Source organism: Plasmodium relictum (genome assembly GCF_900005765.1).
Source record: "Plasmodium relictum strain SGS1 genome assembly, chromosome: 7".
NCBI classification, from domain to species: Eukaryota; Apicomplexa; class Aconoidasida; order Haemosporida; family Plasmodiidae; genus Plasmodium; species Plasmodium relictum.
Genome location: NC_041685.1, coordinates 299502 through 324869, shown reverse-complemented (window position 1 = coordinate 324869; position 25368 = coordinate 299502). Strand labels below are relative to the sequence as shown.

Genomic DNA, 25368 nt, shown 5'->3' with positions numbered 1-25368 from the left:
AAAGAAACTAAAATATCCAAAAACTCTTTGCACATAAAAAACAATTTTACAATCAAATTAAATTGTTCTATTTTTTACATTTATTAATTCATGCACAAAATATACATATACATATATACATGTATATATATATATGGAATAGTATTAAATATTTTTGATATGAAAAAGTATTTTTCTTTTTATTAATATAAAAAAACGTATAAGAATATAATGATAAATTTTGAAAATAAAAAAAAAAATTGAAAGTATAAAAAGTTAGTTTCTTATATTTATAGTAGATATTTCATCTTTTATTTTTATAGAAATGCAAGCATTTAATACAGAATGTAGAATTCAAAAAAAAAAATTAAAAAAAGACTTAATCTTTTATACAAAAAAATGTAATTTCACAAACATAGTATATATATATATAATATACATGTGAATAAATGAAAGTTCAAGTGAAAAAAATAGAAAGCTATTTTTATCAGATCAAAACATTTTTTTTTTATTTATGCCTACTATGAGCAATATTTTTCAAAAGTATAAATATGTATATATAAATCTGTATAATAAAAAAAAAAAAATTTATTTTAAATGAATTTTTTTTTTTATAGAAAATACATAAATATAAATACGTCCCATATTAAAATTGAATGAGTTAAAAATTTTTTTTTCTTTTAAACAATGTTTTATAAAAAAAAGGAAAAATTAATAAAATTTTTGCAAAATCCAATATTTACAAATTTTTATTAAAAAATTAAAGGTTAATAAAAAATTTTTTTTATAAAAATGAACTTTATGCAATTATGAGATAAACCAAAAAAATGTTCCTATAAAAAAATATAGAAAAGTTTTAACTTGTACATAATTTCTTTTTTGTACAATTAAAAAAAACAGATATAAGAGCAAAAAATTAGAAAAGGAAATTTTTACTAGTAAAATGATCTTAAAAAATATAAGAAAAATATGAAATTAAATTATGTAATGTTCTTAATTTTTATGTTTTAATTCTTATAGTAATGTACAATGCTATTTCAAAATAAGAAAAAAAAAAATTTGAATGCACTATATATTTGAAAAATTAGAGAAAGAACTATATGATACGTTCTTTTAATTCAAAAAAAATATATTAAGAGTACTTAATTTATAAAAAAAAAGTATATATTTTTAAGAAATGAGTTTTTTTAATCTTTGTTTTATTATATATATAAAACATTATAAATTTTTTGTCGCAACAATTGCTCATAATTATATAAGGAAATGAACATAAATTTCTAAAAATTAAAAATACAAATTAAGAATATTAGCAATATATACTATATAGCATTAAAAAGATAAAGATTAACTGTTGTATAAAAAATATAAAATGAAACATATAACCAAATTTTTTAAAAAGAGAATTTTTTTTCTTTTTTTTTTTTTGTAATAAATATATAAGGGTATATAGAATATTTTTTCTGGTTCCACGTATGTATATATATTGAGTATTGTATTTTATTTATATATCACCAAAAACATTTATTTCACTCTATACAATAAATAATTTAACTTTTTCTTTATATATTTTATATGGCATATATAAAAAACTTTTTATTTTTATTTTTATTTAAAATAATAAGGCTATTATTGAACAATGAAATATCGTTTAAAATTTTTTAGATCTTTGTTCAAAAATTTAATAAATTTTTTATTTAAAAAAAAAAAGTCATAAATGAAATATGTCTTACTAGCTAGGTCACATTTTCTAATCTTTAACATATATAAACATTTTTTTTTCAAAGATTTTCTCTTTATAATATATTTAATTTTTATTAAAAAGAATTATTCATTATGAAATATATATATATAAATATAAATAGTTAAAAAAAATTGTCTATTAAAGAATATTCAAAGGAATAAAATACAATGAAAAAATTATTGTTCATATGAAAGTTACAAAATATTTTTTTTATTTTAATTTTTTGTTTCAACTTTTTATATAAATTATTTTTTCATTTTTCCCTATTCGAATTAAAAATTACTAAAAAAATTTATTTTAAAATTATGGATATTATAAAAAATTATTTTATAAATTTTTCTAAAATAAGGAAAATAGAGAATATATTTTAAGTGCAAATAATTTTGCACCTTTATTTTTTTCAGTGCTTCCATTATTTTATTTTATTTTATTTTATTTATTTTAAATTGAAAAACGTTAATAAGTTATTAATAATTACATAAAATAAAGATGAATGAAAAACTTATTCTTATATTGAAATTATTTTTCTTTTTTAACATTACAAATTTTATTGAAGGTAATTTAATTATTTCAGCCGAAAAAAGTGGTAACAATTTAAAAAAAAGAAAGAAATTCATAATTTTCCCTGAAAATTAAAAATTAAGTTTATATATGTGTAATTTTTTTGTTTTTTTTAAGAAAGTGATTATATTTCTTTAGATGCGAATAATATAAATGATTTCATTGATATCAAGGAAAATAAACTTTTATTTAATTTAACATGTAAAACTTCAAACGCATTAAGTAATATTAAGGATAGCTTTTTAAACATATTATATTCTATAGGTATACTATACAAGTGATAATTATATTTAAAAATCTCTTTATTAGTATTTTTCTTTTGAATATTGAAGTGTTTTTTTATTAATATTACTTTTTTAAAATTATATTTACCCTAATATATATATTCTAATAATTTTCTTTCTAGATGTATTTGATGCATTTAGACTTGAAGATTTTAATTCTGATGATGTGGAGAAGATTGAAAAGGAAATTGAAAAGACGTGGGACAAAGAAAATAAAGAGTTTCTTTTTGAAACTAAAAAGTTAATACAGAAGTATAAAGACAATGACGTATTTATTTTACAAATTGGTTTAAATAGTGTATCCTCCTTAATTCTTAACAAACATGAAAATGTAATATTTATAGAAGAAAATAAGAATATTTGCAAAAAATACTTTCTTCATAAATCTAACAGGTGCTTATTGCTCTTGAAAGGAATGGAATTTTATTGTAAAAATAAAAACCAATCTACTGAAAATTATTATAACGATGTATATGAGACATTAGATCTAATTACGAAGATATATCAAAATAAAAACAATCAAACAATAGATATTATTATTATAAGCCATAAATATCCAGTAGCTTTACTTTATTATGTATATCCATATTTAGATTCATCGACACTTGTTATTTTAATGGATAACTTAAATCATAAAATGAAAACAGCCATTTTTGAGTACTATAATTTTGTTGGAGAAGCTGAATTCACAAAAAGTTTTGAAAAACAATATTTTAATAAATATAATACAAAAGACAAAGATGAAAACGAGCATGAGGGAGAAGATTACAAACTAAATGAAGACATATACATTTATAATAAAATGAAAAAATCTCCATTTTATATTGTTACATTACATCCTAAAGTGTTACTCAATCCACCAGAAAAGTATTATGAAAATTTTATTTCTGACGAATATACTTCATCATATGAGACAGAAATAACTCGTTTAATAAATGATATAAAAAAAATTCTAGTATCAAATAAAAAATTTTATGATAAGCATAAAATAGAAGTTTCTAATTACTTTACTATTATAAATGACTTTGAATTTGATGATGATAGCAATCATTTAAAAGAGGAAATAACAAATATATTAACTTTAATAATTAATGCATTTACAAATGTTAATGGCATAGATGAAAATAATTATGAATTTGCTTTACTTAAGTTAAAAAATATATTTGAAATTATGCTATTATACGTTTATGAAAATTCAAAGTTCAAAGCTCTTTTTAAGCCTTTAATTGATTTTTTTAATTTATATATAAATAAAAATGATCATAATTACATTATATATCAACATCTCGTCTATGGATTAATTCAAAGTTCATTTGAAGTGGAATCATATGAATTAAAAGAATTACTATTTCTCAATATCCTACGAGATGTATCAAAAAAAATTAGCAAATTATCAATCAATGAAGTCATTGATTTAGTTATTAAACTAAATATGATTCTTAAAAAACTTAGGTCAAGGGAAGATATTCAGCATGTAAAGGAGTATGCTAAAAGGTATTTTAACGTGGATTATATTAATAACGAGTTATAATTAATGTGCTTCTTACTATAATATATTTTTTTATTTAAATCTTAAAATTATTAATAAAATTAAAAAAGAAAACAATAGAAAATCATATATAATGATATATTTCTATTTTATAGAATATTCTCAATATACATTTCACTAAAATTTCTATAAGTATCATACCGATTATCTTTTACTAAAAATTTTAGTCTATTTTTAATTTAATTTCTTTTTTCTCTCTCTATATATTTTATTTAATATATATAGTTTTAATGAAACATAAGAAATTATATTTTTTATATGATATGATATGATATAAATATATAACAAATACGATAAAATTAAGTTTATATATTTTTTTTTTATTATAAATATACTTATAAAATGTATTTATGTATCTACATTTCTATAGCTTATATGTTTAATAAATATAAAATTTTAAGGTAAATGCATATATTTGAAAAAGTATTTTTTATTTTCTTTCTTTGAACAAATAAAAATTGAAAAAAATGTCTTCTAGCAAATATACTGAAAAATAAAAAAAAAGATAACTTCAAAAAGTGTTCTTAAGTTTTTTATTTAATTTTAAGATTTTTAATTTTTCTTAATGTATCTAATTATATAAATTTTCTTTTTTAGGGATATAAAAAAATAAAAAAATTTAAATTCTAGCAAATGATAATTAAATAAATTATACTTTTTTAAATGAATAAAGATATTTTATATAAAAATAAACAATTTAAATGTATGCCTACAACATATTAACCATATATAGAAATATACAATTCATTTTTTGTATATTTTAACGAATATAATTTATATAAAAATCATAGGAACACAAAATATGTGTCATTAAATAAATATGTAATTTAAAAAAAAAATTAACAAAAAAAAAAAAAAAAAAAAGAAAATATATATTCTATAAATAAAAAAAATATTTGATTTATAATGAAAATACATATATTTAAGTGTAAAACAAATTAAAACAACAAATTCAAAAAAAAAAAAAAAAAAAATCATTGAAGAAAGCTAAAATGATTCACATAATTTATATATCTATTTATTTTCTTTTTAATTTATACATAATAAATTAAATTATTTTACTTATCTGCATATTTACATAATATTTTTTAAATAATAGAAGAATTCAAATATGCATAACACGGGGTTAAGAAATCAAGGAGGTTCAAATAAAATTGTGCAATCGCATAAATAATACAATTTACAATTTATTTAAACTCACAACCATGAAAGACAAAAAATATAAAATTAATTTTATAGAAATGATAAATAAAAGAATATTTACTATTTAAAGAGAAACAATTTAATTTTATTCTATGTATAAATAATTTATTTTTGTAAATAAAAAAAACGTTAATTTCAATTAAAGCTTAATACCATGTTTTAGTTTCAGGATCCCAAAATACATGTTGAGATGGATAAGTTGGTGCAGGATATTGTGGTAATAAAGTAACTGGACAAACAGGAACAATTTTTCTTGTGTATTCACTTCTATAACTACTTTCTCCTTCAAATGCCAGTGGTTTCACTAATTTAGCTTCTTGTTTTGGTGGTAAAACTGGTAATGGTTTAGGTCCAAATTCACTTCTATAATTAGTTTCTCCTTCAAACGGTAATGATTTAGGTGGTTTCTGTTCTATTCTTGGTGGTAAAACGGGCAATGGTTTTGGTCCAAATTCACTTCTATAATTACTTTCACCTTCAAACGGTAATGATTTGGGTGGCTTTTGTTCTATTCTTGGCGGTAAAACGGGCAATGGTTTTGGCCCAAATTCACTTCTATAATTACTTTCACCTTCAAACGGTAATGATTTAACTAACTTAGTTTCTGATCTTGGTGGTAAAACTGGTAATGGTTTAGGTCCAAATTCACTTCTATAATTAGTTTCTCCTTCAAACGGTAATGATTTGGGTGGTTTCTGTTCTACTCTTGGTGGCAAAACAGGCAATGGTTTTGGCCCAAATTCACTTCTATAATTACTTTCACCTTCAAATGGCAATGATTTGGGTGGTTTTTGTTCTATTCTTGGAGGTAGAGTGGGTAGTGGTTTTGGTCCAAATTCACTTCTATAGTTACTTTCACCTTCAAACGGTAATGATTTAACTAATTTAGTTTCTGATCTTGGTGGTAACTGAGGCAATGGTTTAGGTCCAAATTCGCTTCTATAATTAGTTTCTCCTTCAAACGGTAATGATTTAGGTGGTTTCTGTTCTACTCTTGGTGGTAAAACGGGTAATGGTTTTGGTCCAAATTCACTTCTATAATTACTTTCACCTTCAAATGGTAATGATTTAGGTGGCTTTTGTTCTACTCTTGGTGGTAGAGTGGGTAGTGGTTTGGGACCAAATTCAATTCTATAATTACTCTCACCTTCAAACGGTCGTGGTCTTATTATTTTAGGACATCTGTGAAAACCACATGTACATATTTCATCTACGCATAAACCATATTTTTTTGAGGGAGAATCTTTTCTTCTTTGTTCACTATTTTTATCTAAAGATAATCTTCTATGTTCATATGAACCTGGTTCATTTTTTATATTATAATCTCTCATATATTGTGAATAATTAGAATCATTATTATTTTGCTTTTCATCTACAAAAAAATTAAATTGTACCTTTGGTTTCTCTGCAGCTATCTCCATTATTATTATTATTCTTTTTATTTCTTATTACAAATAATTAAAAAAATATGAGATAATAATTCCAATAGAAATTGATCAATAATAATGTATATTAAAATATTTTATTAAAATATATTTTTATAAATAAGATTTAAAATAGAGAAAAAAAAGAGAAAATTGTATTGCCTTATATTGTAAAGAGCAAATTAATGTTTAAATAGTATTAAATTAGAAGAAAAAAAAAGTTTTCTTATATATAATAATTTATGGAACAAAAAAAAAAAAAAAAAATAAAATAAAGAGCTATATTAATAAGGAAATTAAAATAAAATCTCACAATGTTTATATATTAATATAAATACATTTATTTCTTACAATATTTTTGTAAAATACTTTAATGCATAAAAAAATTTATATATATATATTTATATATATATTTGTGAACACTCGACTAATTAACTTACTAAACAAATATTAACGTTAAAAATGGGCAACATACTTTATGCATTATATTTGTATATACTTATATATGCATAAATATTTGCGTGCACTTTTCTATATGTTGTGTGTGTATATATTTAAAATAAAAAAAATAAAATAAAATAAAATAAAAAATAAAATAAAATAAAATAAAATAAAATAAAAAATATGTAAAATTAAAATTGTGTTCATCTAAAATAATGACTTGTTAATAAAAAAAAAAGAAAGAATTGTAACTTCAGTAATATTTTTTTTTTCATGAATAAAACAAAATATTTCCAGTGTCACAAAATTAGAAGCATTTAGTTAAAACCTATAGATACTAAAGCTAATGAATTTCTTTTTATTTATATCAACAATGTAAAATATTGGATCCAATAAATGTGGCCAATTTTTTTTTTATTTTCCTCTCGACCTTCATTATTTTAATGTAAAAAAATAGAATTATTGTTTCAAAGAATATTTAGTGCAAGTGTATAAAAAATCAGAATTTTTTTCCTGTTTTTTTTCCTTCTTTACATATTTGACTTTACTATTCCGTAAGTCACACATTTTTTTTTTAATTGGCTTCTTAAAGTACACACTTTTAATTTTTTTTCATAATTTACAATATAAAAATTACATTAAGATGGTTTGTTACTAATTTCTTAATATAATAAAAGAATTTGCATACTTTTGAATAATTTTGTATTTCAAACTTGAAATATAATTAATATCCTTTTTCTAAAATATGAAATCCCCTTAAATGTTTTTGCATAGAAAAATCTTTAATTCTTAGAGATATTATATAAATTAGAAGCTCCATTTATAACATTTTTTATACCATTTTAAAATAGTAACAGTAAATTTCACAATTAATTCATATGCATAGATTTAAAATTAGGAACTTTATTTTTCCTACTTTCTTAATAATTAAAATATAGGAATTTATAATTTAAAATTTTTCTTTTAACTAAAAGAGCTTACGTATTTTTTTTTTTTTTTTATTTATAAAAATACATATTATGTTTATACATTTAATTATTGGGTTATCTTAAAATGAGAATAAAATTATTTATTTATTTTTCTCCCATGAAATCTTACCAAAAAATAAATTTTCAATTGATGAAGTATTTTATTTTTTTAATGAGAACATATGTCTAAACTATAATTATTATAAATAATTTTATTAAATAATGTTCTTTTTATATAGATAAATGAGTTTATAAAAAACTAAATAAAAAATGTGGCTTATATATTTCTCTTTAAAAATACCAAAACTGTTTATAATGGAATCGTTTTTCAAGAATTTTTTTTTTTTTAATATACAAATGTAACACAAAAAAAAAAAAAAAAAAAAAAAAAAAAGACAATTTAGTTTAAAACATAAAGATAAAATTCATAATTACTTGAAGTTTAAAAAAACAATTGGATTATAATATTATTTATACAAATAACTTTTATTAATAACTAATTCCACAATTTTGTGGAAAAAAATGAATGCAAGACACTTTATGTAATCAAAATTTAAAAATGAAAAAGTAAAATAAAAATTATTAATATCAAAACTAATTTATGTTTAATGTTTTCTTAATAAAAAAAAAAGTTTCTTTTATTATTCCTCTTTGTAGTTTTAACATATATATACACATACAAATGATTTATTTAAAATAAAGGTGTTTTAACAATTCATTTAATATTCCTTATTTTTATAGGGTACTGATCTGCCATCATATGTTGTTCTTTTATTCATACCAATTGAGTTCTTCATGTTTTTAAAGGAATCATTTCTAAAATTATTTCTCTCGTTATTATAATTTTTATTATTATTATTATTATGATAATTTACACTTGAATTATAATAATTATTTGAAAAAGGTTTTTCGCTTTTCTTTATATAATTATTATTATGAGTATTGTATGAAATTTTATATGGAGATTCATAGTTTGCACCACTATCTTTGTTATATAAATTTTTTTGATTCACATAATTGTGATAATTATTATCTTTTTTATTGTCATACATATAAGTAGAGCTATTTTTTGGTAGTTTGTATATGCTTGAATTTCTATGAGGTGCAGGAAAATTCTCATTATAATTTAAATTTTGATAGTTTTTATTATGATGATGATAGTTTTTTTGAATGTTCATATATGAACTGAAATTTACATTGTGATAATTATGCATGTGCTCCTTATTCTTATTATTATAATTCTGATTATTGTTCGTCATATTGTCATTTAAATACATGTTTGAATTATAATGTTTGTAGTTTATAATTATACTATTTAAATTATTAGCCTTTGAAAAGGAATATATTTGAGGATGATTAGCGCTTAAACTATTTAAAATCATTCTTCTAGCAGCTGATGCATTAAATCTAAGTTTCCTTTCTTCATTATTTATATCAAGTACATTTAAAACCTTTTTTGGATTTATATGATTTGGTAAAAGTGATGATGTATGTTTTTTAAATTCTGGTTGTATAAAGAAAGCACTATTACAAGTTGTAGAGAAATGTGAGGAAAATCTAAATATCTCTTTAAGAATATTTACATCGCTTTCTTCATGCTTGCAGTTCAAATAACCAAATAAATTAACATCTTTCTTAGTATTTATTGGAACTACAATATTCATATTTTTAAAAAAATCATCATAAGAAGAACTATTGTGTATATTTTTTTTTTGTTTTGTACCTACTTCCTTACTAATAGTATTATCCATTTGCTCAATATTCATTTTTTTATTATTTTCTATATTTTTCACTATTTTTCCCTCTAGTTTCTCATTTTCTTTAATTTTTTTTAAATATTTTTTTATTGATTTTGTTATTTGCTTGGATAAAGGATGTGTAGAATCCATATATATTTTATTTAATCCTCTTCTATTTCTTTTTTTTTCTTCGTCTGTTAATAAATCGTGAAGTGGCCTAGCATGTTTAATTATTCTATCTTTATCGACAAATGGAAGCAAAATAACCCACTGGTATTTATACTTTTTTCCATTTTCTTCTTCTTTAAAAGCTTTAGGATAAAAATCAATAATAGGTGATTCATGATGAAGCATTAGATGTCTATAGACTTTTGGTAAGCAATGGCTTGAATGGGATGGCAAAACGCACAACAATTGCTCGAAAGGTAACAAGGGTTCATCTTTTTCAAAATTAAAACTTATATCGTCAATAATTAAATCAGATGATAAGGGAGCATAATAATATGGATAATACCAATGCCACATAGGGCATGATTGAAAATAATAGGCTAATACCCAAGCTAATCCTTCAATATATTTATAAACAACATTTTTAACAAATCCATCTATATAATCAGTTTCATCTAAGTGAAATTTAGATTTATAATATTTTAATCTTATCACTTCAGGGTTTTCATCACAGCCTAATTCTACATCATCTTTTGGATTTTCACATTCATTTGCTTTTTTTATAGCTTCTTTTAATAATAAATTAAATTCATTAATATCATTTAATTTTTTACTTTCATCATAGTCTACGTTACATATTATCTTATTTTTATCAGGATTCTGGACAGTGCTCATTTTACTACTATATTCATTAATATTTTCCTTGTTATCACTTTTATAATAAATATTACTGCTATTTGCTTTTGCCTCTATTTTATTTTCTTTATTATTATTCTCTTTTACTTCATTTATATTGCAATTTACAGTTTGTTCATCTGCTATCTGTTCAGAAATATTGGATGGAGGTCGGACAAGAAAGTTTATACTTTTTTCCCCTTTTTTGTCTTTGTACCTAATATTTCTTATTGGTTGCATGCTTTGAATTTTTGATTCATATAGCATTTTTTTAGAAATAATGCTGCGTGTTGAGGGTTGTTCTAAGGAATTTTGTTCTAGATTACTTTCTTTGGTATAACTACAAAAGTTATTTGTATTTATACAACTATTCTCATCAGAATTAATATTTGTTTTGTTGCTTATAGAATTCTTGTTTTTTTCTTCTTCAATGCATTTTACTCTTTTCAGTGAATCTTTCTGTAACTCTCTTTTTTCTCTTTTTTTTTTGAAGTCATATTGTGAAATAAAAGTCTCTCTTTCAACTTCCGCAATAAAAGATACATATTTAAAAAATGATTTTAAATTTAAAGTACCTTCGTTAATTAAATAGTCACCCAGTGTAGGTAAAACTTTTTGATATAACAAAACTAGTTGGTCAATACTTCCTCCTGCTATAGATATTGATGGTAAATGAGGAAGGAAATCATTTCCACAAAAAAAACAAATGAATATAAAGTCATCAATGCATCTTTCCATATTAAATGAAGAATCAAAAAATAGATCCTTCGACAAATATTCTCTTAATATAGTTAAATCTAATATTTGTAGTTCATTCCAATTTTGATAGTTAAGAGATGATGTATTACTTATATTTACATTGGCATAATTAGGATCATTATATTTATTACATGTCTTTTTTATAGGATTCATAAATTGACTACAAAAATATGCATCTTCTTTATTTTTTAGCATTCCTACATATTCCTTTTTCTTTTCTTTTTCTTCACCTTTTGGGTCCAAATCAATAATTTCTCTCAGAATGTAAAAGTATGGTTCATGACTAGCTAAAGAAAGCATAATCAAATCAGCATCCATTCCATGTATAACATGCCTAGTGTTAGGATCATACCCTTTTTGTGCTCTTTGAGATTTTATAAAATTAAAAATTTTATGTTCTCCTTCCCCACAAACATTAGAATCAGAAAATATTACAACAATTTTTTTCCATTTTTCATCATTTGTTATCTTATGTTCAATAAAATATTTTAAGGCAATAGATAATTCATGCATAAATTGAGTCCCTGGGGTTATTACGTTACTATCCCAATAAGAAGACTCTTCTGGAACCATTCTATTTTCTGAAACAAATTTTTCTTTTAATTCCATATATGCCTTTTTTTCAATTTCTGAGCATAAAATTGATTTGAACCTTCTGCTTCTTTGCTGATTCATTTTTGCTTTGGGAGCAACACCATCAATTGCCATATATAAAAGATTCCTTGGTTCAATAACATCAAATAGTCTTTCCACATATAAAAATACATTAAGAAATATTTCTTCATTGCTTTTTGCTCTTTTACTATTATCACTGTGAGAACATAAATGAATAATACCATTCATATCTAAATATAAATTATCGAAGTACCCATTAATATTATCCGAACAGTGTAATTCATCTGTATTATTAACATAATCTCCTAAATCATGAACTTTAAAAAACTCACCATCTTGTTCTATTTTTGTTCTTCTTAAATATACATCACTATCTCTTGATTCATAAACAGATTTAACTATTTTTGGATATCTAGTAACCAACCATCTATAAAAAGTTGGAACTCCCATATTTTTTCTTTTTTTGAATTTTTTTTTTTTTGTTAATGAATTTTTGTAACTTTATATTTTATATATATGCTTTGGTATAAAGTTTTTATTATATGATTTTATTAAAGATCTTTTACTATTTTCTACAAATTCTTTTCTAAAAGTTTTCTTAATATTATAAACTTTTAAAAACGATATTTTTTATTTTTATTTTATTTTTTTGTAAAAGTATCTATGCAGTGTTTTAATTTATTTTGTTTATATATTAATTCAAAAAAATAAACTTTGTTCTATAATTATTCGCGAATTTTTTTGAAGTTATTTTTCTTTATTTTAAATATATCACATATATGTGTATATGTATATATATATATATTTAAATAATTTTTTTGCATATCTTAGTTATATCTTGCTTTTCTTTTTATAGTTCCATTTTCTTCATTACTGAAATATTTATGCAATAAATTATTCATTTATCTTGGTGTGTCACATTTATATATATGTGTTCTCAAGAATATTTAAACTGATTATTAAAACTAAAAATTAAAAAAAATAAAATAATAATATGTTAACATATTTTATAATAAGATAGTTTTATAATTGATTTTTTTTTTTTTTTTTAAATATAAATGTTTTGCTTCTAATGGAGAATAAAAAGATAGCTTCCAAATCTTATAAATATATATATATACATATAAAAATAAAAATAATTCTTAAGATATTTTTCTTAAAAATACATTTACAAAACCACATAATTATAAAAAAGATATGTATAAAAAATAAGTTATTACTCTACAACTTAGATAACTTTTTTTTATCATAATTTTTTTTCAAGAGTTAAAAAATACCAGCAAGAAACTGTATGCCTGTTAATAATGCTATAAGCTTTTTTGTCAAACAATTTCGTCCAATAAAATAAAATCTTCACTAGTTTACTTTTTATATTAAAATTTAATATTATCGATTAATTTTATTATGATATGTTGAATACATTTTTCTTTTTTATTATTATGAAAAAATGTATTTGGTTTTAAGTTAAAAAAATTAAGCCTAAATATATTTAAATAATAGTTAATATAAAAAAAAAAGTTTCATTTTTTTAATTTACTAAAATTTAATTCAACTTATAACTTTGTTAAATATATGTATTTTTTTTCTTAATAAAAAAATAATTTATTTTAATGAAAATAAATTTTTATTTATATTTTACTTGATTTATCTCATTTTATTCTATCCTATATTATATATATAAGCTTTGTTTTATTTTATTTCATTTAATTTTTTTTTATTCATAAAAATTTCATAAAAATTTTTTTTTTTTTTTAAGCAAATAATTTTATTTAATCAATGACACGCATAATTAAAAAGAATTAGGAATATAAAAAGTTTAAGTAAAATATTACAAAAAAAAAAAAAATTTAAGAGTTTTAATAAATTTTTTTATTTCATCTGAACGTTAAAATTGGAATATTCTAATAAGCCAAGGAAGTGAAAAAAAATAAAATAAAATAATATAGTTTTCATACGAAAGTAATATTATAATTTTTTATATGTTAAAACAAGTAGCATATTATCTTATATAAAAATAATTTAACAATTTAGTATTAAATTATTTATATATAATCTTTTTATTTGTTATATTTAGTAATGAATATTGAAAAGGCTGAAATAAACTCCAAATTAATAGAGCTTTCTAAGCAAAATTTAGAAGATGTAAAATTTATATTTAAGCTTATATAAATATCTTTATAGTAATTCATTCATTTCTTAAATATTTTCCTTTTATAATTTTTACAGAAAAGTAAAAAAGAATTAGAGCTCAAGCAAAAACATGAGTAAAAAATATTTTAGATAAATTTTAAGAAAATTGTGATATGAAATTTAAATATATAAATAATAAATATTCAATTTTTTTTTAATTTTATGAAAATAGGGAATTATTAGAACAAAGAAGAATTATATTAAAATCGTTGTTAACTCCAGAAGCTCATGCAAGATGTATCAATATATTTTTAAAAAAAGAAAAGAAAAGAAAAAATATATTTGCATAATAATACTATTAACTTTTTTTTTTTTTTATTATAAAGTGTCTAGGATTGCCATTGTAAAAGAAGAAAAAGCTAGAAAAATAGAAGATATAATTATAAGAGTAATTAAAAAATGAAAAATAAAAGTTTTATTTTTTTCATTATTATTGTAAATTATACCTAAATTTATATATTTTTGCTGTTATTATTAAAATTATTAAACAAATATTTCACTAACATGAATGATATTAAAAAATACATATACAAAAAAATATATAATTGGAATATTTTAAATTAATTTATATCCCCTTTTTTGTAGAATAGTCAAATGGGCTTATTATATAAAAAAATTGATGATGATCAATTAATTAAAATTATAGAGGTTTATATAATAAATGTATTAAAAAAAAAAATTAATAATAAAAAAAGTCATATTTTTTTTATTTTTTTTTATAGCAAATCAGTGAAAAAATCTATAAGAAAGAACCTGTAATTGAAGTATGTTGTTAAAAATAATTTAAGATAGAATATGGATAAATAAAGTTTTTTTTATTTTTTAAGAGATTCATTATTTGATTAATTTTTATATTTCTAATATTATTATTATTATATATATATAACTTATTTTATTTTTAGATTAGAAGAAGAAAACAATTTGATGATGACGATGATTTTAACGAAGAAGATTACATTTAAAATACAAATTAAGGAAAAATAAAAAAAAAAATAAAAAAAGGAATAAATAAAATTAAATAAAATAATTTAGATAAAAGAATTTGTTTTAATTTTCTGATATATAAATAGAATACAGTATATATATGAAATATAAATTATGTTTTTTATGTTTTTTTGTTATATTTAAGAAAAAAAATTTCCTTAAAAATATCTCTAATTTTTTGACAATGTTTTTTCTTTTTTTATAAAAATAAACTTTTAATTAGTACATAAATTTTTAAAATATTTCAATAAAAAATTTTATTCTAATTCATTTTTGTTTCTTTATATATATATATAATATTTAAGTTAATTTATTCTCGTTTAATACTATTAAACTTGCAGAAGTAAAAAAAAAAATTTAGGTAATTTAAAAATTATAATTGCTACACTTTTTTTTTTTTTTTTTTTTAAATTTCACAACAAAATAATTTTGATAATATTTTGCATAAAATTAGAATATTTTATTTTAAAATTTATTTTACAATTTTTCTAATAAAATAATATTTTACGTAGAAAAAAAAAATAACAAATAGATATACACACACATTATTTTTATTTTATGCAATCTTGTTCCTTTGATTTTTATGAAATGCTATAATGAAAATTGTAATATTCATATTATTTGTATTTCACTCTACAATTTTCGAAACATTGACTAACAATATATATTCTAATTTTTCTTATTCTATTTGTCATAAAAATGATGTATATTTAGGTGATAATTTTTATTTTCTTAAGAAAAAGAAATTTGTTTTATACGATGTAAATATAGGTGAAGGCTTTAATGTATACTTAAAAAGATAAAAATGAACAAATATATATATATATATAGTTTGAATAATAAAAAAAAAGTAAAATTTTTTTTTATAAATGATAATTTTTCTTTAAATTATTATTGTTAATTAACTTTTATATTCTTTTTTTTATTTATTATTATAGTTACAAAAAGAAATTTTATATAGAGTATCATTAATAATATATTACTTAAATAAAAAAGACAAAAATAATATATATTATTTAGTTTTGCCACCTTGGTGTTATTTAACTCATTGGAATAATAAGTCGCATAAAAAAATAAAGTGGGATTTCTTTTTTAATACTAAAATTATTCAAAATGTAATACCCGTAATAGAATTTTCAGATTATAGCAAATTAAATGGTGATAATACTGATTTTATTATTTCATTTAAGTTTAGGTTCAATAATGTTTTACCAAACAAGGGAAGCTTTGATATTTTAAATTTTGACAAATGCCATATTAATGGTTTTAATTTTAAAAAAAATTGCAAAACATGTGAAAATAAATATTCAGTTACTTATTCAGGAAACTGTACAAATATTAAAGCTAAAAATAGTGAATGTTATGAACATAATTTGATTACTAGTTCGTTTGCTAGTGATATTATATATAACTTGTTCTTTTATGATATAAATTCTGTTTTAATAAAACAAGGATCAAACATACTTGTTCCTTTTGTTAACGACTTGTTTGAAAATAATCTTGAAGATATTTTGTTATTCAGTGAAGATTTGATACATGAAGGAAATAACTATATAAAAGAAATATTAAAAACTAGTAATTATTTAAGTGCTCATTTAAGATATACCGATTTTAGAAATATTTCTAATTATGATATTCCACCAATTAATATTTCTATTTTTAAACTCTTATATATTATGTTTATAAATGAGAATGACAAAATTTTTATTACTACTGACGAAAAAAAAGAAGTTCAAAAAATAATTAATACAGAATTTGTTGAATTTAAGAATTATTTTTATTTTTATGAAAATAAAAATTATCACGAAGGAAAAGTTGCTATAATTGATCAGTGGATTTGTATTAATTCAAAAGTTTTTGTTGGAAATATTTTTTCAAGATATAGCCTACATATAAAATGGGAGAGATATTTAATAAATAATATATACGATGAAAATAACTTAGATTTGTGTGGATATGATATTAACAATAATAAACAATTAAGAAAAAATTATAAAAAAATTAAAGATATATATAATAAAAAAGCTTTAATGAAGTTGAAACATATATATAATAATTTTTCAGAAAAAGATAAGAAATATATAAACATTTTATGTTTTGATTCTTCTACGCATTTTCCTAAAAATATAAGTATATATAGACTAAAATATATTAACAATTTATAGTATATATATATATATATTAAAATATAATTACAACTTTTTTATAAAATGTAAAAATATTAATTGATAAATATTAATTTTTTTAACAAATAAAAATAATCTTAAAATAATATATTGTTTAAAACTAAAAGAAGAATATTTAAAATGAATTTCTTCTTAATTATTTTTCATAAATTTTTATTATTGTTTTTTCATTGTCAAAAAAAAAAGGAGAAAAAGAAAAAAAATGAAGGATAAAAAAAAAATAAAATTAATGTACTATATACATATGCTTAAAACAAAAAAATTATTATCATAATAATAATAATTTTTAATAAAAATATAGAATAAAGAAAAACTTACTAAAAATAAAAGTAAAAATGTAGCAATAACAAAAAAAAAAAAACAAAGTAATAATAATAAAAACATAGTAAATATTTATGTGTAACTAATATAATGAAAAGTTCTCATTTATGATAATAAATATTAAAAAAAATAAATTATTTTAATTTTTCAATAATTAGAAAATAAAATAATAAAAAAAAAAAAAAAAAAACATAAAAAGACAAAATTTTTAAGAAATTTTTTTTAAAAAATCCTATTTATTTTTATCTTAGACTTAATTTAAAATAAATTTAGGTCAATTTTTATTTTCATGAGATAAACCAGAATAAATTCTTTAAAATTTTCCATTTCTTTTTTTTTTTTTTCCTATTAATTATAATTAACGCTTGTTACATTATTTATATGTTTTTATTGTCTTTTCATGAAAATTTAAGTTGCTTTTTGAAAATGAAATATTTATCATTTATAAAAAATTTTAAATATTATGTTTCACTTTAATTTCCATAACATTAACTAATAGAGAAATATTTTTCGCAATGATTCATCTTATCTTTTATTTTAGTACTATCATTTTTAAAAGAATTATTTTCATGAATATTTTCAAGATTAGTTAAATTAGATAAATACTTAAATTCATTTATCTTGTGATTATTATTCTTATCATTAACTGATTTTGAAGCATTACTAAAACATTGTACTTCTTGAATACCATCTTTGCATCTTTGTTGCTCATAAATATTTTCTGTGTTAGTTATTTTTTTTTGTAAAATTTGGTTACATACAATTTTTTCGTTATCTTTAACTTTTATAATATCCTTATTTTTTGAATCAAATATATCTTTTAAAATTTCAGAAAAAATAAAATTTTCGTATATTTCATTCATAACACGATCACAGTAATATATTGATTCATATTTGCATAATGTATATATTTGCCTAAGAAAAAAATAAATAGTGTTTAATTTACATAGAAACAAAGTATATAAGAAAAAAAAAAAATTGACTAGAAATACGAATAAGATATAATATATTCCTTTATAATTTAATATATTTAGTAAATTTAGTTTAGATAATTCATAAGATGATGCTAATGGAATTACATTATTATAATAATAAACTGAAATTAAAACATAAAAATTTAATATTAAATTAATAAATAAATTAATTAAATATGGGAAGAAATAAAAAAAAAACTTTATATAATTTATTTTTGTTTGACATTTTTGTAACATTAATGAGTGAATATAATTATATTTATATTTCATATGTATATTTATGTCATAAATATTAGAATAAATAGAATTTCCATAAATATTATAAATGCTTTTTCTATTATCATTAGAATATTTGTACATTTTATCAGTAGTTATATAATTTAATTTTTTATAAAAATCCTCATTTTTCATATTTATTACTGTCGAATATTTTTTACTCAATATATTTTCATTTTTTTTATAAGTATTATCTAATTCATATGAATGTCCATCTTTATATATATTAGGAGTATCCTCATTTTTTATGAATGTTTCATAATTGTGATTTGTATATGTATCTTCATATTCACAGTTTTCTTTATTTATATATTTAAATATATTAGTAAATTTATTAAATATATTATCAGCATATAACAATATAATATTATCAAAGTTGTTATCTAAATTATAAAATATTTTCTTGCATCCTTCAATTAATATTTCAGTATTCCTATATATTTCTTTGTTTTTTTCTTTTATATAAGTATTGTATAATGATTGTATAATTATTAAGCACATAACATTAATATGATGTGCTAAAATTTTATAAGAACAAAATAACAAATAAATATTTAGAATGCTATAAGTAAGAACATAAAAAGTAAAAAAAACATGAAAATTTATTTCATAGAAAAAATAATTATTATAAGCAATGGGAATTTTAATTAATGTTTGTAATCGAAATAATAAAAATACATTTAATAATAAAAAAAATAAATATACTAAGAAAAATAAATTTCTTTTTCTACTTGTATAAATAAAAAACAAATTTCCATTTTGTTTCTTTTCGTACTTAACTATATACTTTAGATTGTTGTATATTTCATAAAAATGAATATAATTAGAAAACGGAGAATGATCAAATAAATTATTTTTTATGTTGTATAATTCATTCAAAAGAAGTTCCTTATTGATATTTAGTTCTTCATTGTATATACCTTTTTTTTCTATATCATTATCACTAAATTTTTTATTTCCTTCAGTATATTTTCTTTCCATATTATTTTGAATTTTTTTCACATAATTTTTTGATTTGTTAAAAAGCATATCCATTTTTTAACTGTGACTTTTTTTTTTTTTTTTTTTAATTTTCTTTTTAACTTTTATGTGTTTATAAAAAAAAAAAAAGATTTCGAATATATATATGTTCTTTCTTTTTTTGTTCTTTATTTTTTCCCCATCTTTTTATTTTTTATTTGTTCTGTTCTTTTTGCTTATTTTTTTTTAATATGAAGTAGTAAAAAAAGGTAACTTAATTCTATTTTATTTATGTTCAAAGTAAAAGACTTGTATTTATTTTATTTATTTTTTTATTCCTATTTCCAATATTAAGTACATTAATTACGCAAATTTCTGAAAATTAGGAAATAGAAATATAAAATATAAGTATACACTATAAATATTGTTGTAAGTATATGAAAATATCAAATAAATTTTTTTTTTTTTTTTTAAATTTAAAAAGAATAAATACACAAATAAAAATTAACTTTTAAAAAAAAAAAAAGAATGATAACAAAATAAATATATTAATTAGTATAGAATTTTGTTTTTATAAAAATTTAATCACGCACTTTTATATATATGTTTTTACATGTGCTTAACTATTATATATTTAAATATATATTTAAAAACGTTGAAAGTGTGTAAAAAGAAAAAAAAAAGAAAAAGAATTACACAAAAAAATTGGTAATTCATAAAAGCTACATCATCAACCGAATAAATATAAAAAAAAATAAATTAAACGACTCTTAAATAACGTTATGAAACAATTGCATTTTACATTGAAAAATTAATAAAATCCATACATTTTTTTTCAATAAATTTGTAATATTAAAAGTATTGTATATTTCATTTTAATACTAAAAGAAGAAATCCTAATTTAAAAAATTTTAATAAATACACAAACTAATAATAAACCATTATTTTATACTTTTTTTTTTTTTTTTTTTCAATCATAGTCATACACCTATCATTAAAAATCGATTAAGATAATTTTTTAATATTTTCATTAGAAAAGGAAACATAAAGTATATGCATAACCCAATTATAATAAAAAGAGGTTTTTAAAAAATATACTTTTAATGCTTTAAAGAATAATAAAAATACAATAAATTCTAAAAATATTAAAGTTACAAATGGATTTTTTCACTATTCCTCGTCTTTTTTTTTTTTCTTTTTTTTTTTTAAATTATAAAATTATTAATATTCTTTTATATAATGGATCTCTGAAAACATAACTATAGTCTTCAATTAAAAGGCTATAAAGTTAACAACCTGAACAGATAAATAATATTTTTTCTAAAATAAAAGTATATAAATATATTGATTAAAATATGTTTTTATTAAAATTTTTTACGAAAAAATATAAATGAATTTTATGTATGTACATAAATTATCATATCAAATATATTTATTGAAGCATATACACATGATATGAAAAATAAAAATATGGGCATAATAAACTTATAAAAAGTGTATAAATAAATATAAATTGTGTTTTTGTATAATTTTATTATTAATACACAAATGACCATATTTTCTTTTTGGTATCAATTTTGTTACTATACAAGATATGCCCAACATATCTACAAGAATAAAACAAATTAATATAATTAAAAAATATATATAAATATATATACAGAATAAACAAAAACAAATTATGATTTAAGTTTAGCAAGAAAATATTATCTTTAAATTTTTTTAATTTTTTCTTTAATACTATATAAATATATATATTTCGAAACTAAAAATTTGATTCCTAATAAAATATTTAAAAATATAATTTGTTTCATTCAAAAACAAAAAAAGAAAAAAAAATGTCCAAAATATCCCATTTTATAAAAAAATATAATAGTAAGGAAAATGAAAAAATAACAGAAAGAGAATTAAATGATAATTTAGAAATAGATATATACAGCTTAATAAATGAAGATAGTTGCTATTCATCTGATAATAGTTATGATAGTTATGTTGAAAAAAGTTTAAATAATCCCATTTCATTAAATATAAATAATTTAACAATTAATGAAAAAAAAATAAATAAAAAAGATGAAAGTTGTATAAATTTTTCAAATAAAATAAATGAACATTCTAATAATAATTTAAGTGAAATATGTGAAAATAATAATGATTCTACGAGTGAAAAAAATGAAAATTATGACTCTCCAAATGAAAAGAATAAGCTGTTAAATGATTTTCTTCATGAAATAAATGAATATGATGATGATCCTCCAAATAAAATAAATGAGCAACTTATTGATAATTCAAGTAAAACGAATATTAGTAATATAATATTATCAAAAAAATCTCATATATTTCATAGTATTAAAATATTAGTTCCCAAATTTAATGAAGCAAATATGCTGAACAGTTCAGACAAAATATTATGTTTAGATTTAAATGATGATTCCCAATATAAATATATTAAAAGAGAGAATGAAAAGATTGATACAGATAATGAGAACAAATGTATGAAAAAGACCATTAATAGTTCTATTGAGGGAGTTGAAAATAATGAAATAACAAATGAATTATTATATATTAATAATGAAAATGTAAATAATATAAAGTCCTTTGAAAAAATTGAGAAAGATATTACGAAAGAAAATATTTTAAATAATATATATAAAAATTTTATAATATATGAAAATAAAATAAAAAAAATTGAGAAAAAAAAAAAAAAAAAAAAAATCTTAAATGACAAAAATCAAATATTATTTGTTCAAAACAAATTACACAGAGATATTAGAATTCAAAAGTATATCTTTATCTCAGAACTATATAATGATATATTAGAAAGCATTAATTATTTTAATGAATTAAAAGTTAGAAAAGCTTATTATTGTTTAAGAGAGGCTTTTACAAAGTATTTTTGTAATAAGAAGCTAAAGAGTTTTATTGAAAATGTATTTATCAGTGAAATATTATATAGATACAAAATTATCAAAAAAATAGAAATAATATTTAATCTAGATGCAAAAAATACATGTGAAGATTTTATTAATTATTCAGTAATTTCAAAGAGGGTGTGCAGGAATTTTGTGTTCGATTTTTTAATTGATTTAAAAGATGTAAATGGGAAAGTATGCTTCATGAAATATATAAATTGTTTAAGTAAACATAACAGTAATATAAAGAATATTAAATCGAGTTCTACTGAAATTAAGGATGATTCATTATTAAAAAATGCTTATTCCAATAAAAGTTTTGAAAATTTCACAACAATAAGTAGTGAAACATTCAGTGAAAATGAAAATAAGAAAAAAGAAAAAGAAAAAAAAAAGAAAAATATTTTAAAAAAAAAAAAAAAAAGAATAAATATTCCTAATAAATCTATATGTAACAAATATATTGATTTTACACATTTCAATGTAGCATTTGATGAAAACGATAATGAGGTTTACTATTTTATAGCAAAAAAAGAATTTAGTAATTTAAAAAAAATTGCTTCAATTAGTAATATTAAGAAAAAACTCTGTAATGAAAATGGAAATGAACGAAGAAATAAAGAAGAAAATAAAATGAATCAATATAAATTTTTATTTAAAAGTGAAGAAAGATGTGCTAAAAATGAAAATTTAGAGAATAACGTATTATATCAAAATGAAGAAAAAAGTGACATAAATACAATTATTTATTTTTATATTAATTTATTAATCCCTTCAAATTTTATATATGTTATTGCTTCAATGACTGAAGTTACTTTATTTAAATCATGGATGCCGTTTTATTCTTTTCCTTTTAAGTAATATACAATCATTTATTATTATTATTATTTTTATTTTTTTTTATATATATAATATAATTTTTTTAAACTAAGGTTTGGAATTAGTGAATGTGAAACATTAAAAGAAAGGGGATTAATAGACAAAATGGTTTACACAAAAATAGCTATGCCATGGATTATAAAAGATAGGTCAGTACTTCAATTCTTTTTTATTTTATCTAATTCAATACTACTATGTTATTTGTTTATATTTTTAGCATTAACTTTTTATATTATACTTATGGTTTTCTTCTTTAATAGGTACTTATTAATGGATGTATGGTTATGTGAAGATTTTCAGTTTTCAAAAGGAATATTTTTATATGCTTCCAACTTCCCTAAAAATTCTGAGATTTCTGTATTATCACATTGCATTATTTTACTCATATTTGTTTATTAACCTTATTATGTTCATTTTTATTATTATCTCTATTATCGCCATATATATATGCTTTTTTTTTTCTTTTTTTTTTTTTAGAAAAATTTTGTTATTAATAGAGATAATTGTATGGAAATAGAAATGACTATTCATGCATTTATCTCCCCTAAAACAACTGAAGAAACAAATGTAAAATGCTATGTTGAAATATCTCCTAATGCGAATCTTAATCAAACCTTCGTTTCTTTTTTAACAAAGTCATTAATCATTTCTTTTTATATTTTAATTTTTTAAATGCCATATCATTCACATAATTAATATAATGTGTTTTTATATATTTATAGGGTTTTTATAAAAAGTTGTATTTCTCATTTTATTAAAGCATGTAAGGAATTCGAAATTAATGAAGAATATAATAATCAGATGAAGAAAAATAACTTTTTTTATGACAAATTAAGAAGGGCAGCATATGAATATAAAATATATGAATAATATAATATGTACATATTTTTACAGCATAAAAAATTGTCATAATATAAGATTTTTATTAGTTACATATAATAGGGATATCTTAATGTTTTTTTCATCTTTTTTTAATAAAATTTTATCGAAAAATTCTGAAAGTATTTTTAAGAATTCAAGCTTCCCATATGAGTTACACCGTTTTCATTACATTTAGTTGCATTACCTCATATAGAATTTAATTTTATTACTAATTTTTATTGTTTTAACTAATTTTTTTAATTTAATATACAATATGAAATATGTTTCTTCTTAAAAGAAAAGAAAAAAAAAATTTTTTTTTATTATTCTTGTTTTAAATTTTATTACTTTTTATAAATTATAAAATTTTTTTTCCCATCCCCTCAACAAATAAAAATATTTTAAAAACAATTTTAAATATTTTTATTAAAGTTATTTGTTTTTTTATTATATCTTTATTAATTTATAATTATATTCAAAATACTTTTTTGGATAACACTAAAAAAATATAATAAGTAGAATGCTCAAAATTTTGTGATTTTAATGTTGTATATATTATGGAATTTTTTATTTATAGTTATCGATAAAATAAAATAATAGGAAGTTAATAATATATATATATATATACAAGTTATAATTATTAATATATTAAAAAAATATATTATTAATCTACATTTGCCTTTTCTTCTGAGATAACATATTATAAATTTTTAAATTTATGT

At 18.9% G+C, this 25368-nt stretch overlaps 7 protein-coding genes across 7 annotated transcripts; 4 read left to right on the top strand and 3 right to left on the bottom strand.

Annotated features, from left to right (window-relative positions):
* Nucleotides 1-2209: 2209 nt before the first annotated feature.
* PRELSG_0707000 (conserved Plasmodium protein, unknown function) lies at nt 2210-4096 on the top strand (the record flags this gene model as incomplete). Its single annotated transcript, XM_028675755.1, has 3 exons — nt 2210-2306; nt 2399-2545; nt 2688-4096. 3 exons carry the CDS (start codon nt 2210-2212, stop codon nt 4094-4096), a joined length of 1653 nt encoding a protein of 550 aa, XP_028532313.1.
* Nucleotides 4097-5463: 1367 nt separating this feature from the next.
* On the bottom strand, nt 5464-6738 carry SPM1 (subpellicular microtubule protein 1, putative; the record flags this gene model as incomplete). The annotated part of the gene is made up of 1 exon (XM_028675754.1): nt 5464-6738. The coding sequence occupies one exon, from the start codon at nt 6736-6738 to the stop codon at nt 5464-5466; it is 1275 nt and encodes a 424-aa protein (XP_028532312.1).
* A 2131-nt stretch (nt 6739-8869) lies between these two features.
* On the bottom strand, nt 8870-12556 carry PRELSG_0706800 (exoribonuclease, putative; the record flags this gene model as incomplete). The annotated part of the gene is made up of 1 exon (XM_028675753.1): nt 8870-12556. The coding sequence occupies one exon, from the start codon at nt 12554-12556 to the stop codon at nt 8870-8872; it is 3687 nt and encodes a 1228-aa protein (XP_028532311.1).
* Nucleotides 12557-14182: 1626 nt separating this feature from the next.
* ARP (apoptosis-related protein, putative) lies at nt 14183-15258 on the top strand (the record flags this gene model as incomplete). Its single annotated transcript, XM_028675752.1, has 7 exons — nt 14183-14248; nt 14333-14370; nt 14469-14533; nt 14623-14684; nt 14882-14944; nt 15019-15051; nt 15199-15258. The coding sequence occupies 7 exons, from the start codon at nt 14183-14185 to the stop codon at nt 15256-15258; spliced, it is 387 nt and encodes a 128-aa protein (XP_028532310.1).
* A 618-nt stretch (nt 15259-15876) lies between these two features.
* On the top strand, nt 15877-17445 carry POFUT2 (GDP-fucose protein O-fucosyltransferase 2, putative; the record flags this gene model as incomplete). Its single annotated transcript, XM_028675751.1, has 2 exons — nt 15877-16065; nt 16219-17445. The coding sequence occupies 2 exons, from the start codon at nt 15877-15879 to the stop codon at nt 17443-17445; spliced, it is 1416 nt and encodes a 471-aa protein (XP_028532309.1).
* An 830-nt stretch (nt 17446-18275) lies between these two features.
* PRELSG_0706500 (conserved Plasmodium protein, unknown function) lies at nt 18276-20072 on the bottom strand (the record flags this gene model as incomplete). The annotated part of the gene is made up of 1 exon (XM_028675750.1): nt 18276-20072. One exon carries the CDS (start codon nt 20070-20072, stop codon nt 18276-18278), a length of 1797 nt encoding a protein of 598 aa, XP_028532308.1.
* A 1763-nt stretch (nt 20073-21835) lies between these two features.
* PRELSG_0706400 (conserved Plasmodium protein, unknown function) lies at nt 21836-24655 on the top strand (the record flags this gene model as incomplete). The annotated part of the gene is made up of 5 exons (XM_028675749.1): nt 21836-23763; nt 23839-23934; nt 24046-24142; nt 24263-24420; nt 24523-24655. 5 exons carry the CDS (start codon nt 21836-21838, stop codon nt 24653-24655), a joined length of 2412 nt encoding a protein of 803 aa, XP_028532307.1.
* Between the last annotated feature and the right edge of the window lie 713 nt (nt 24656-25368).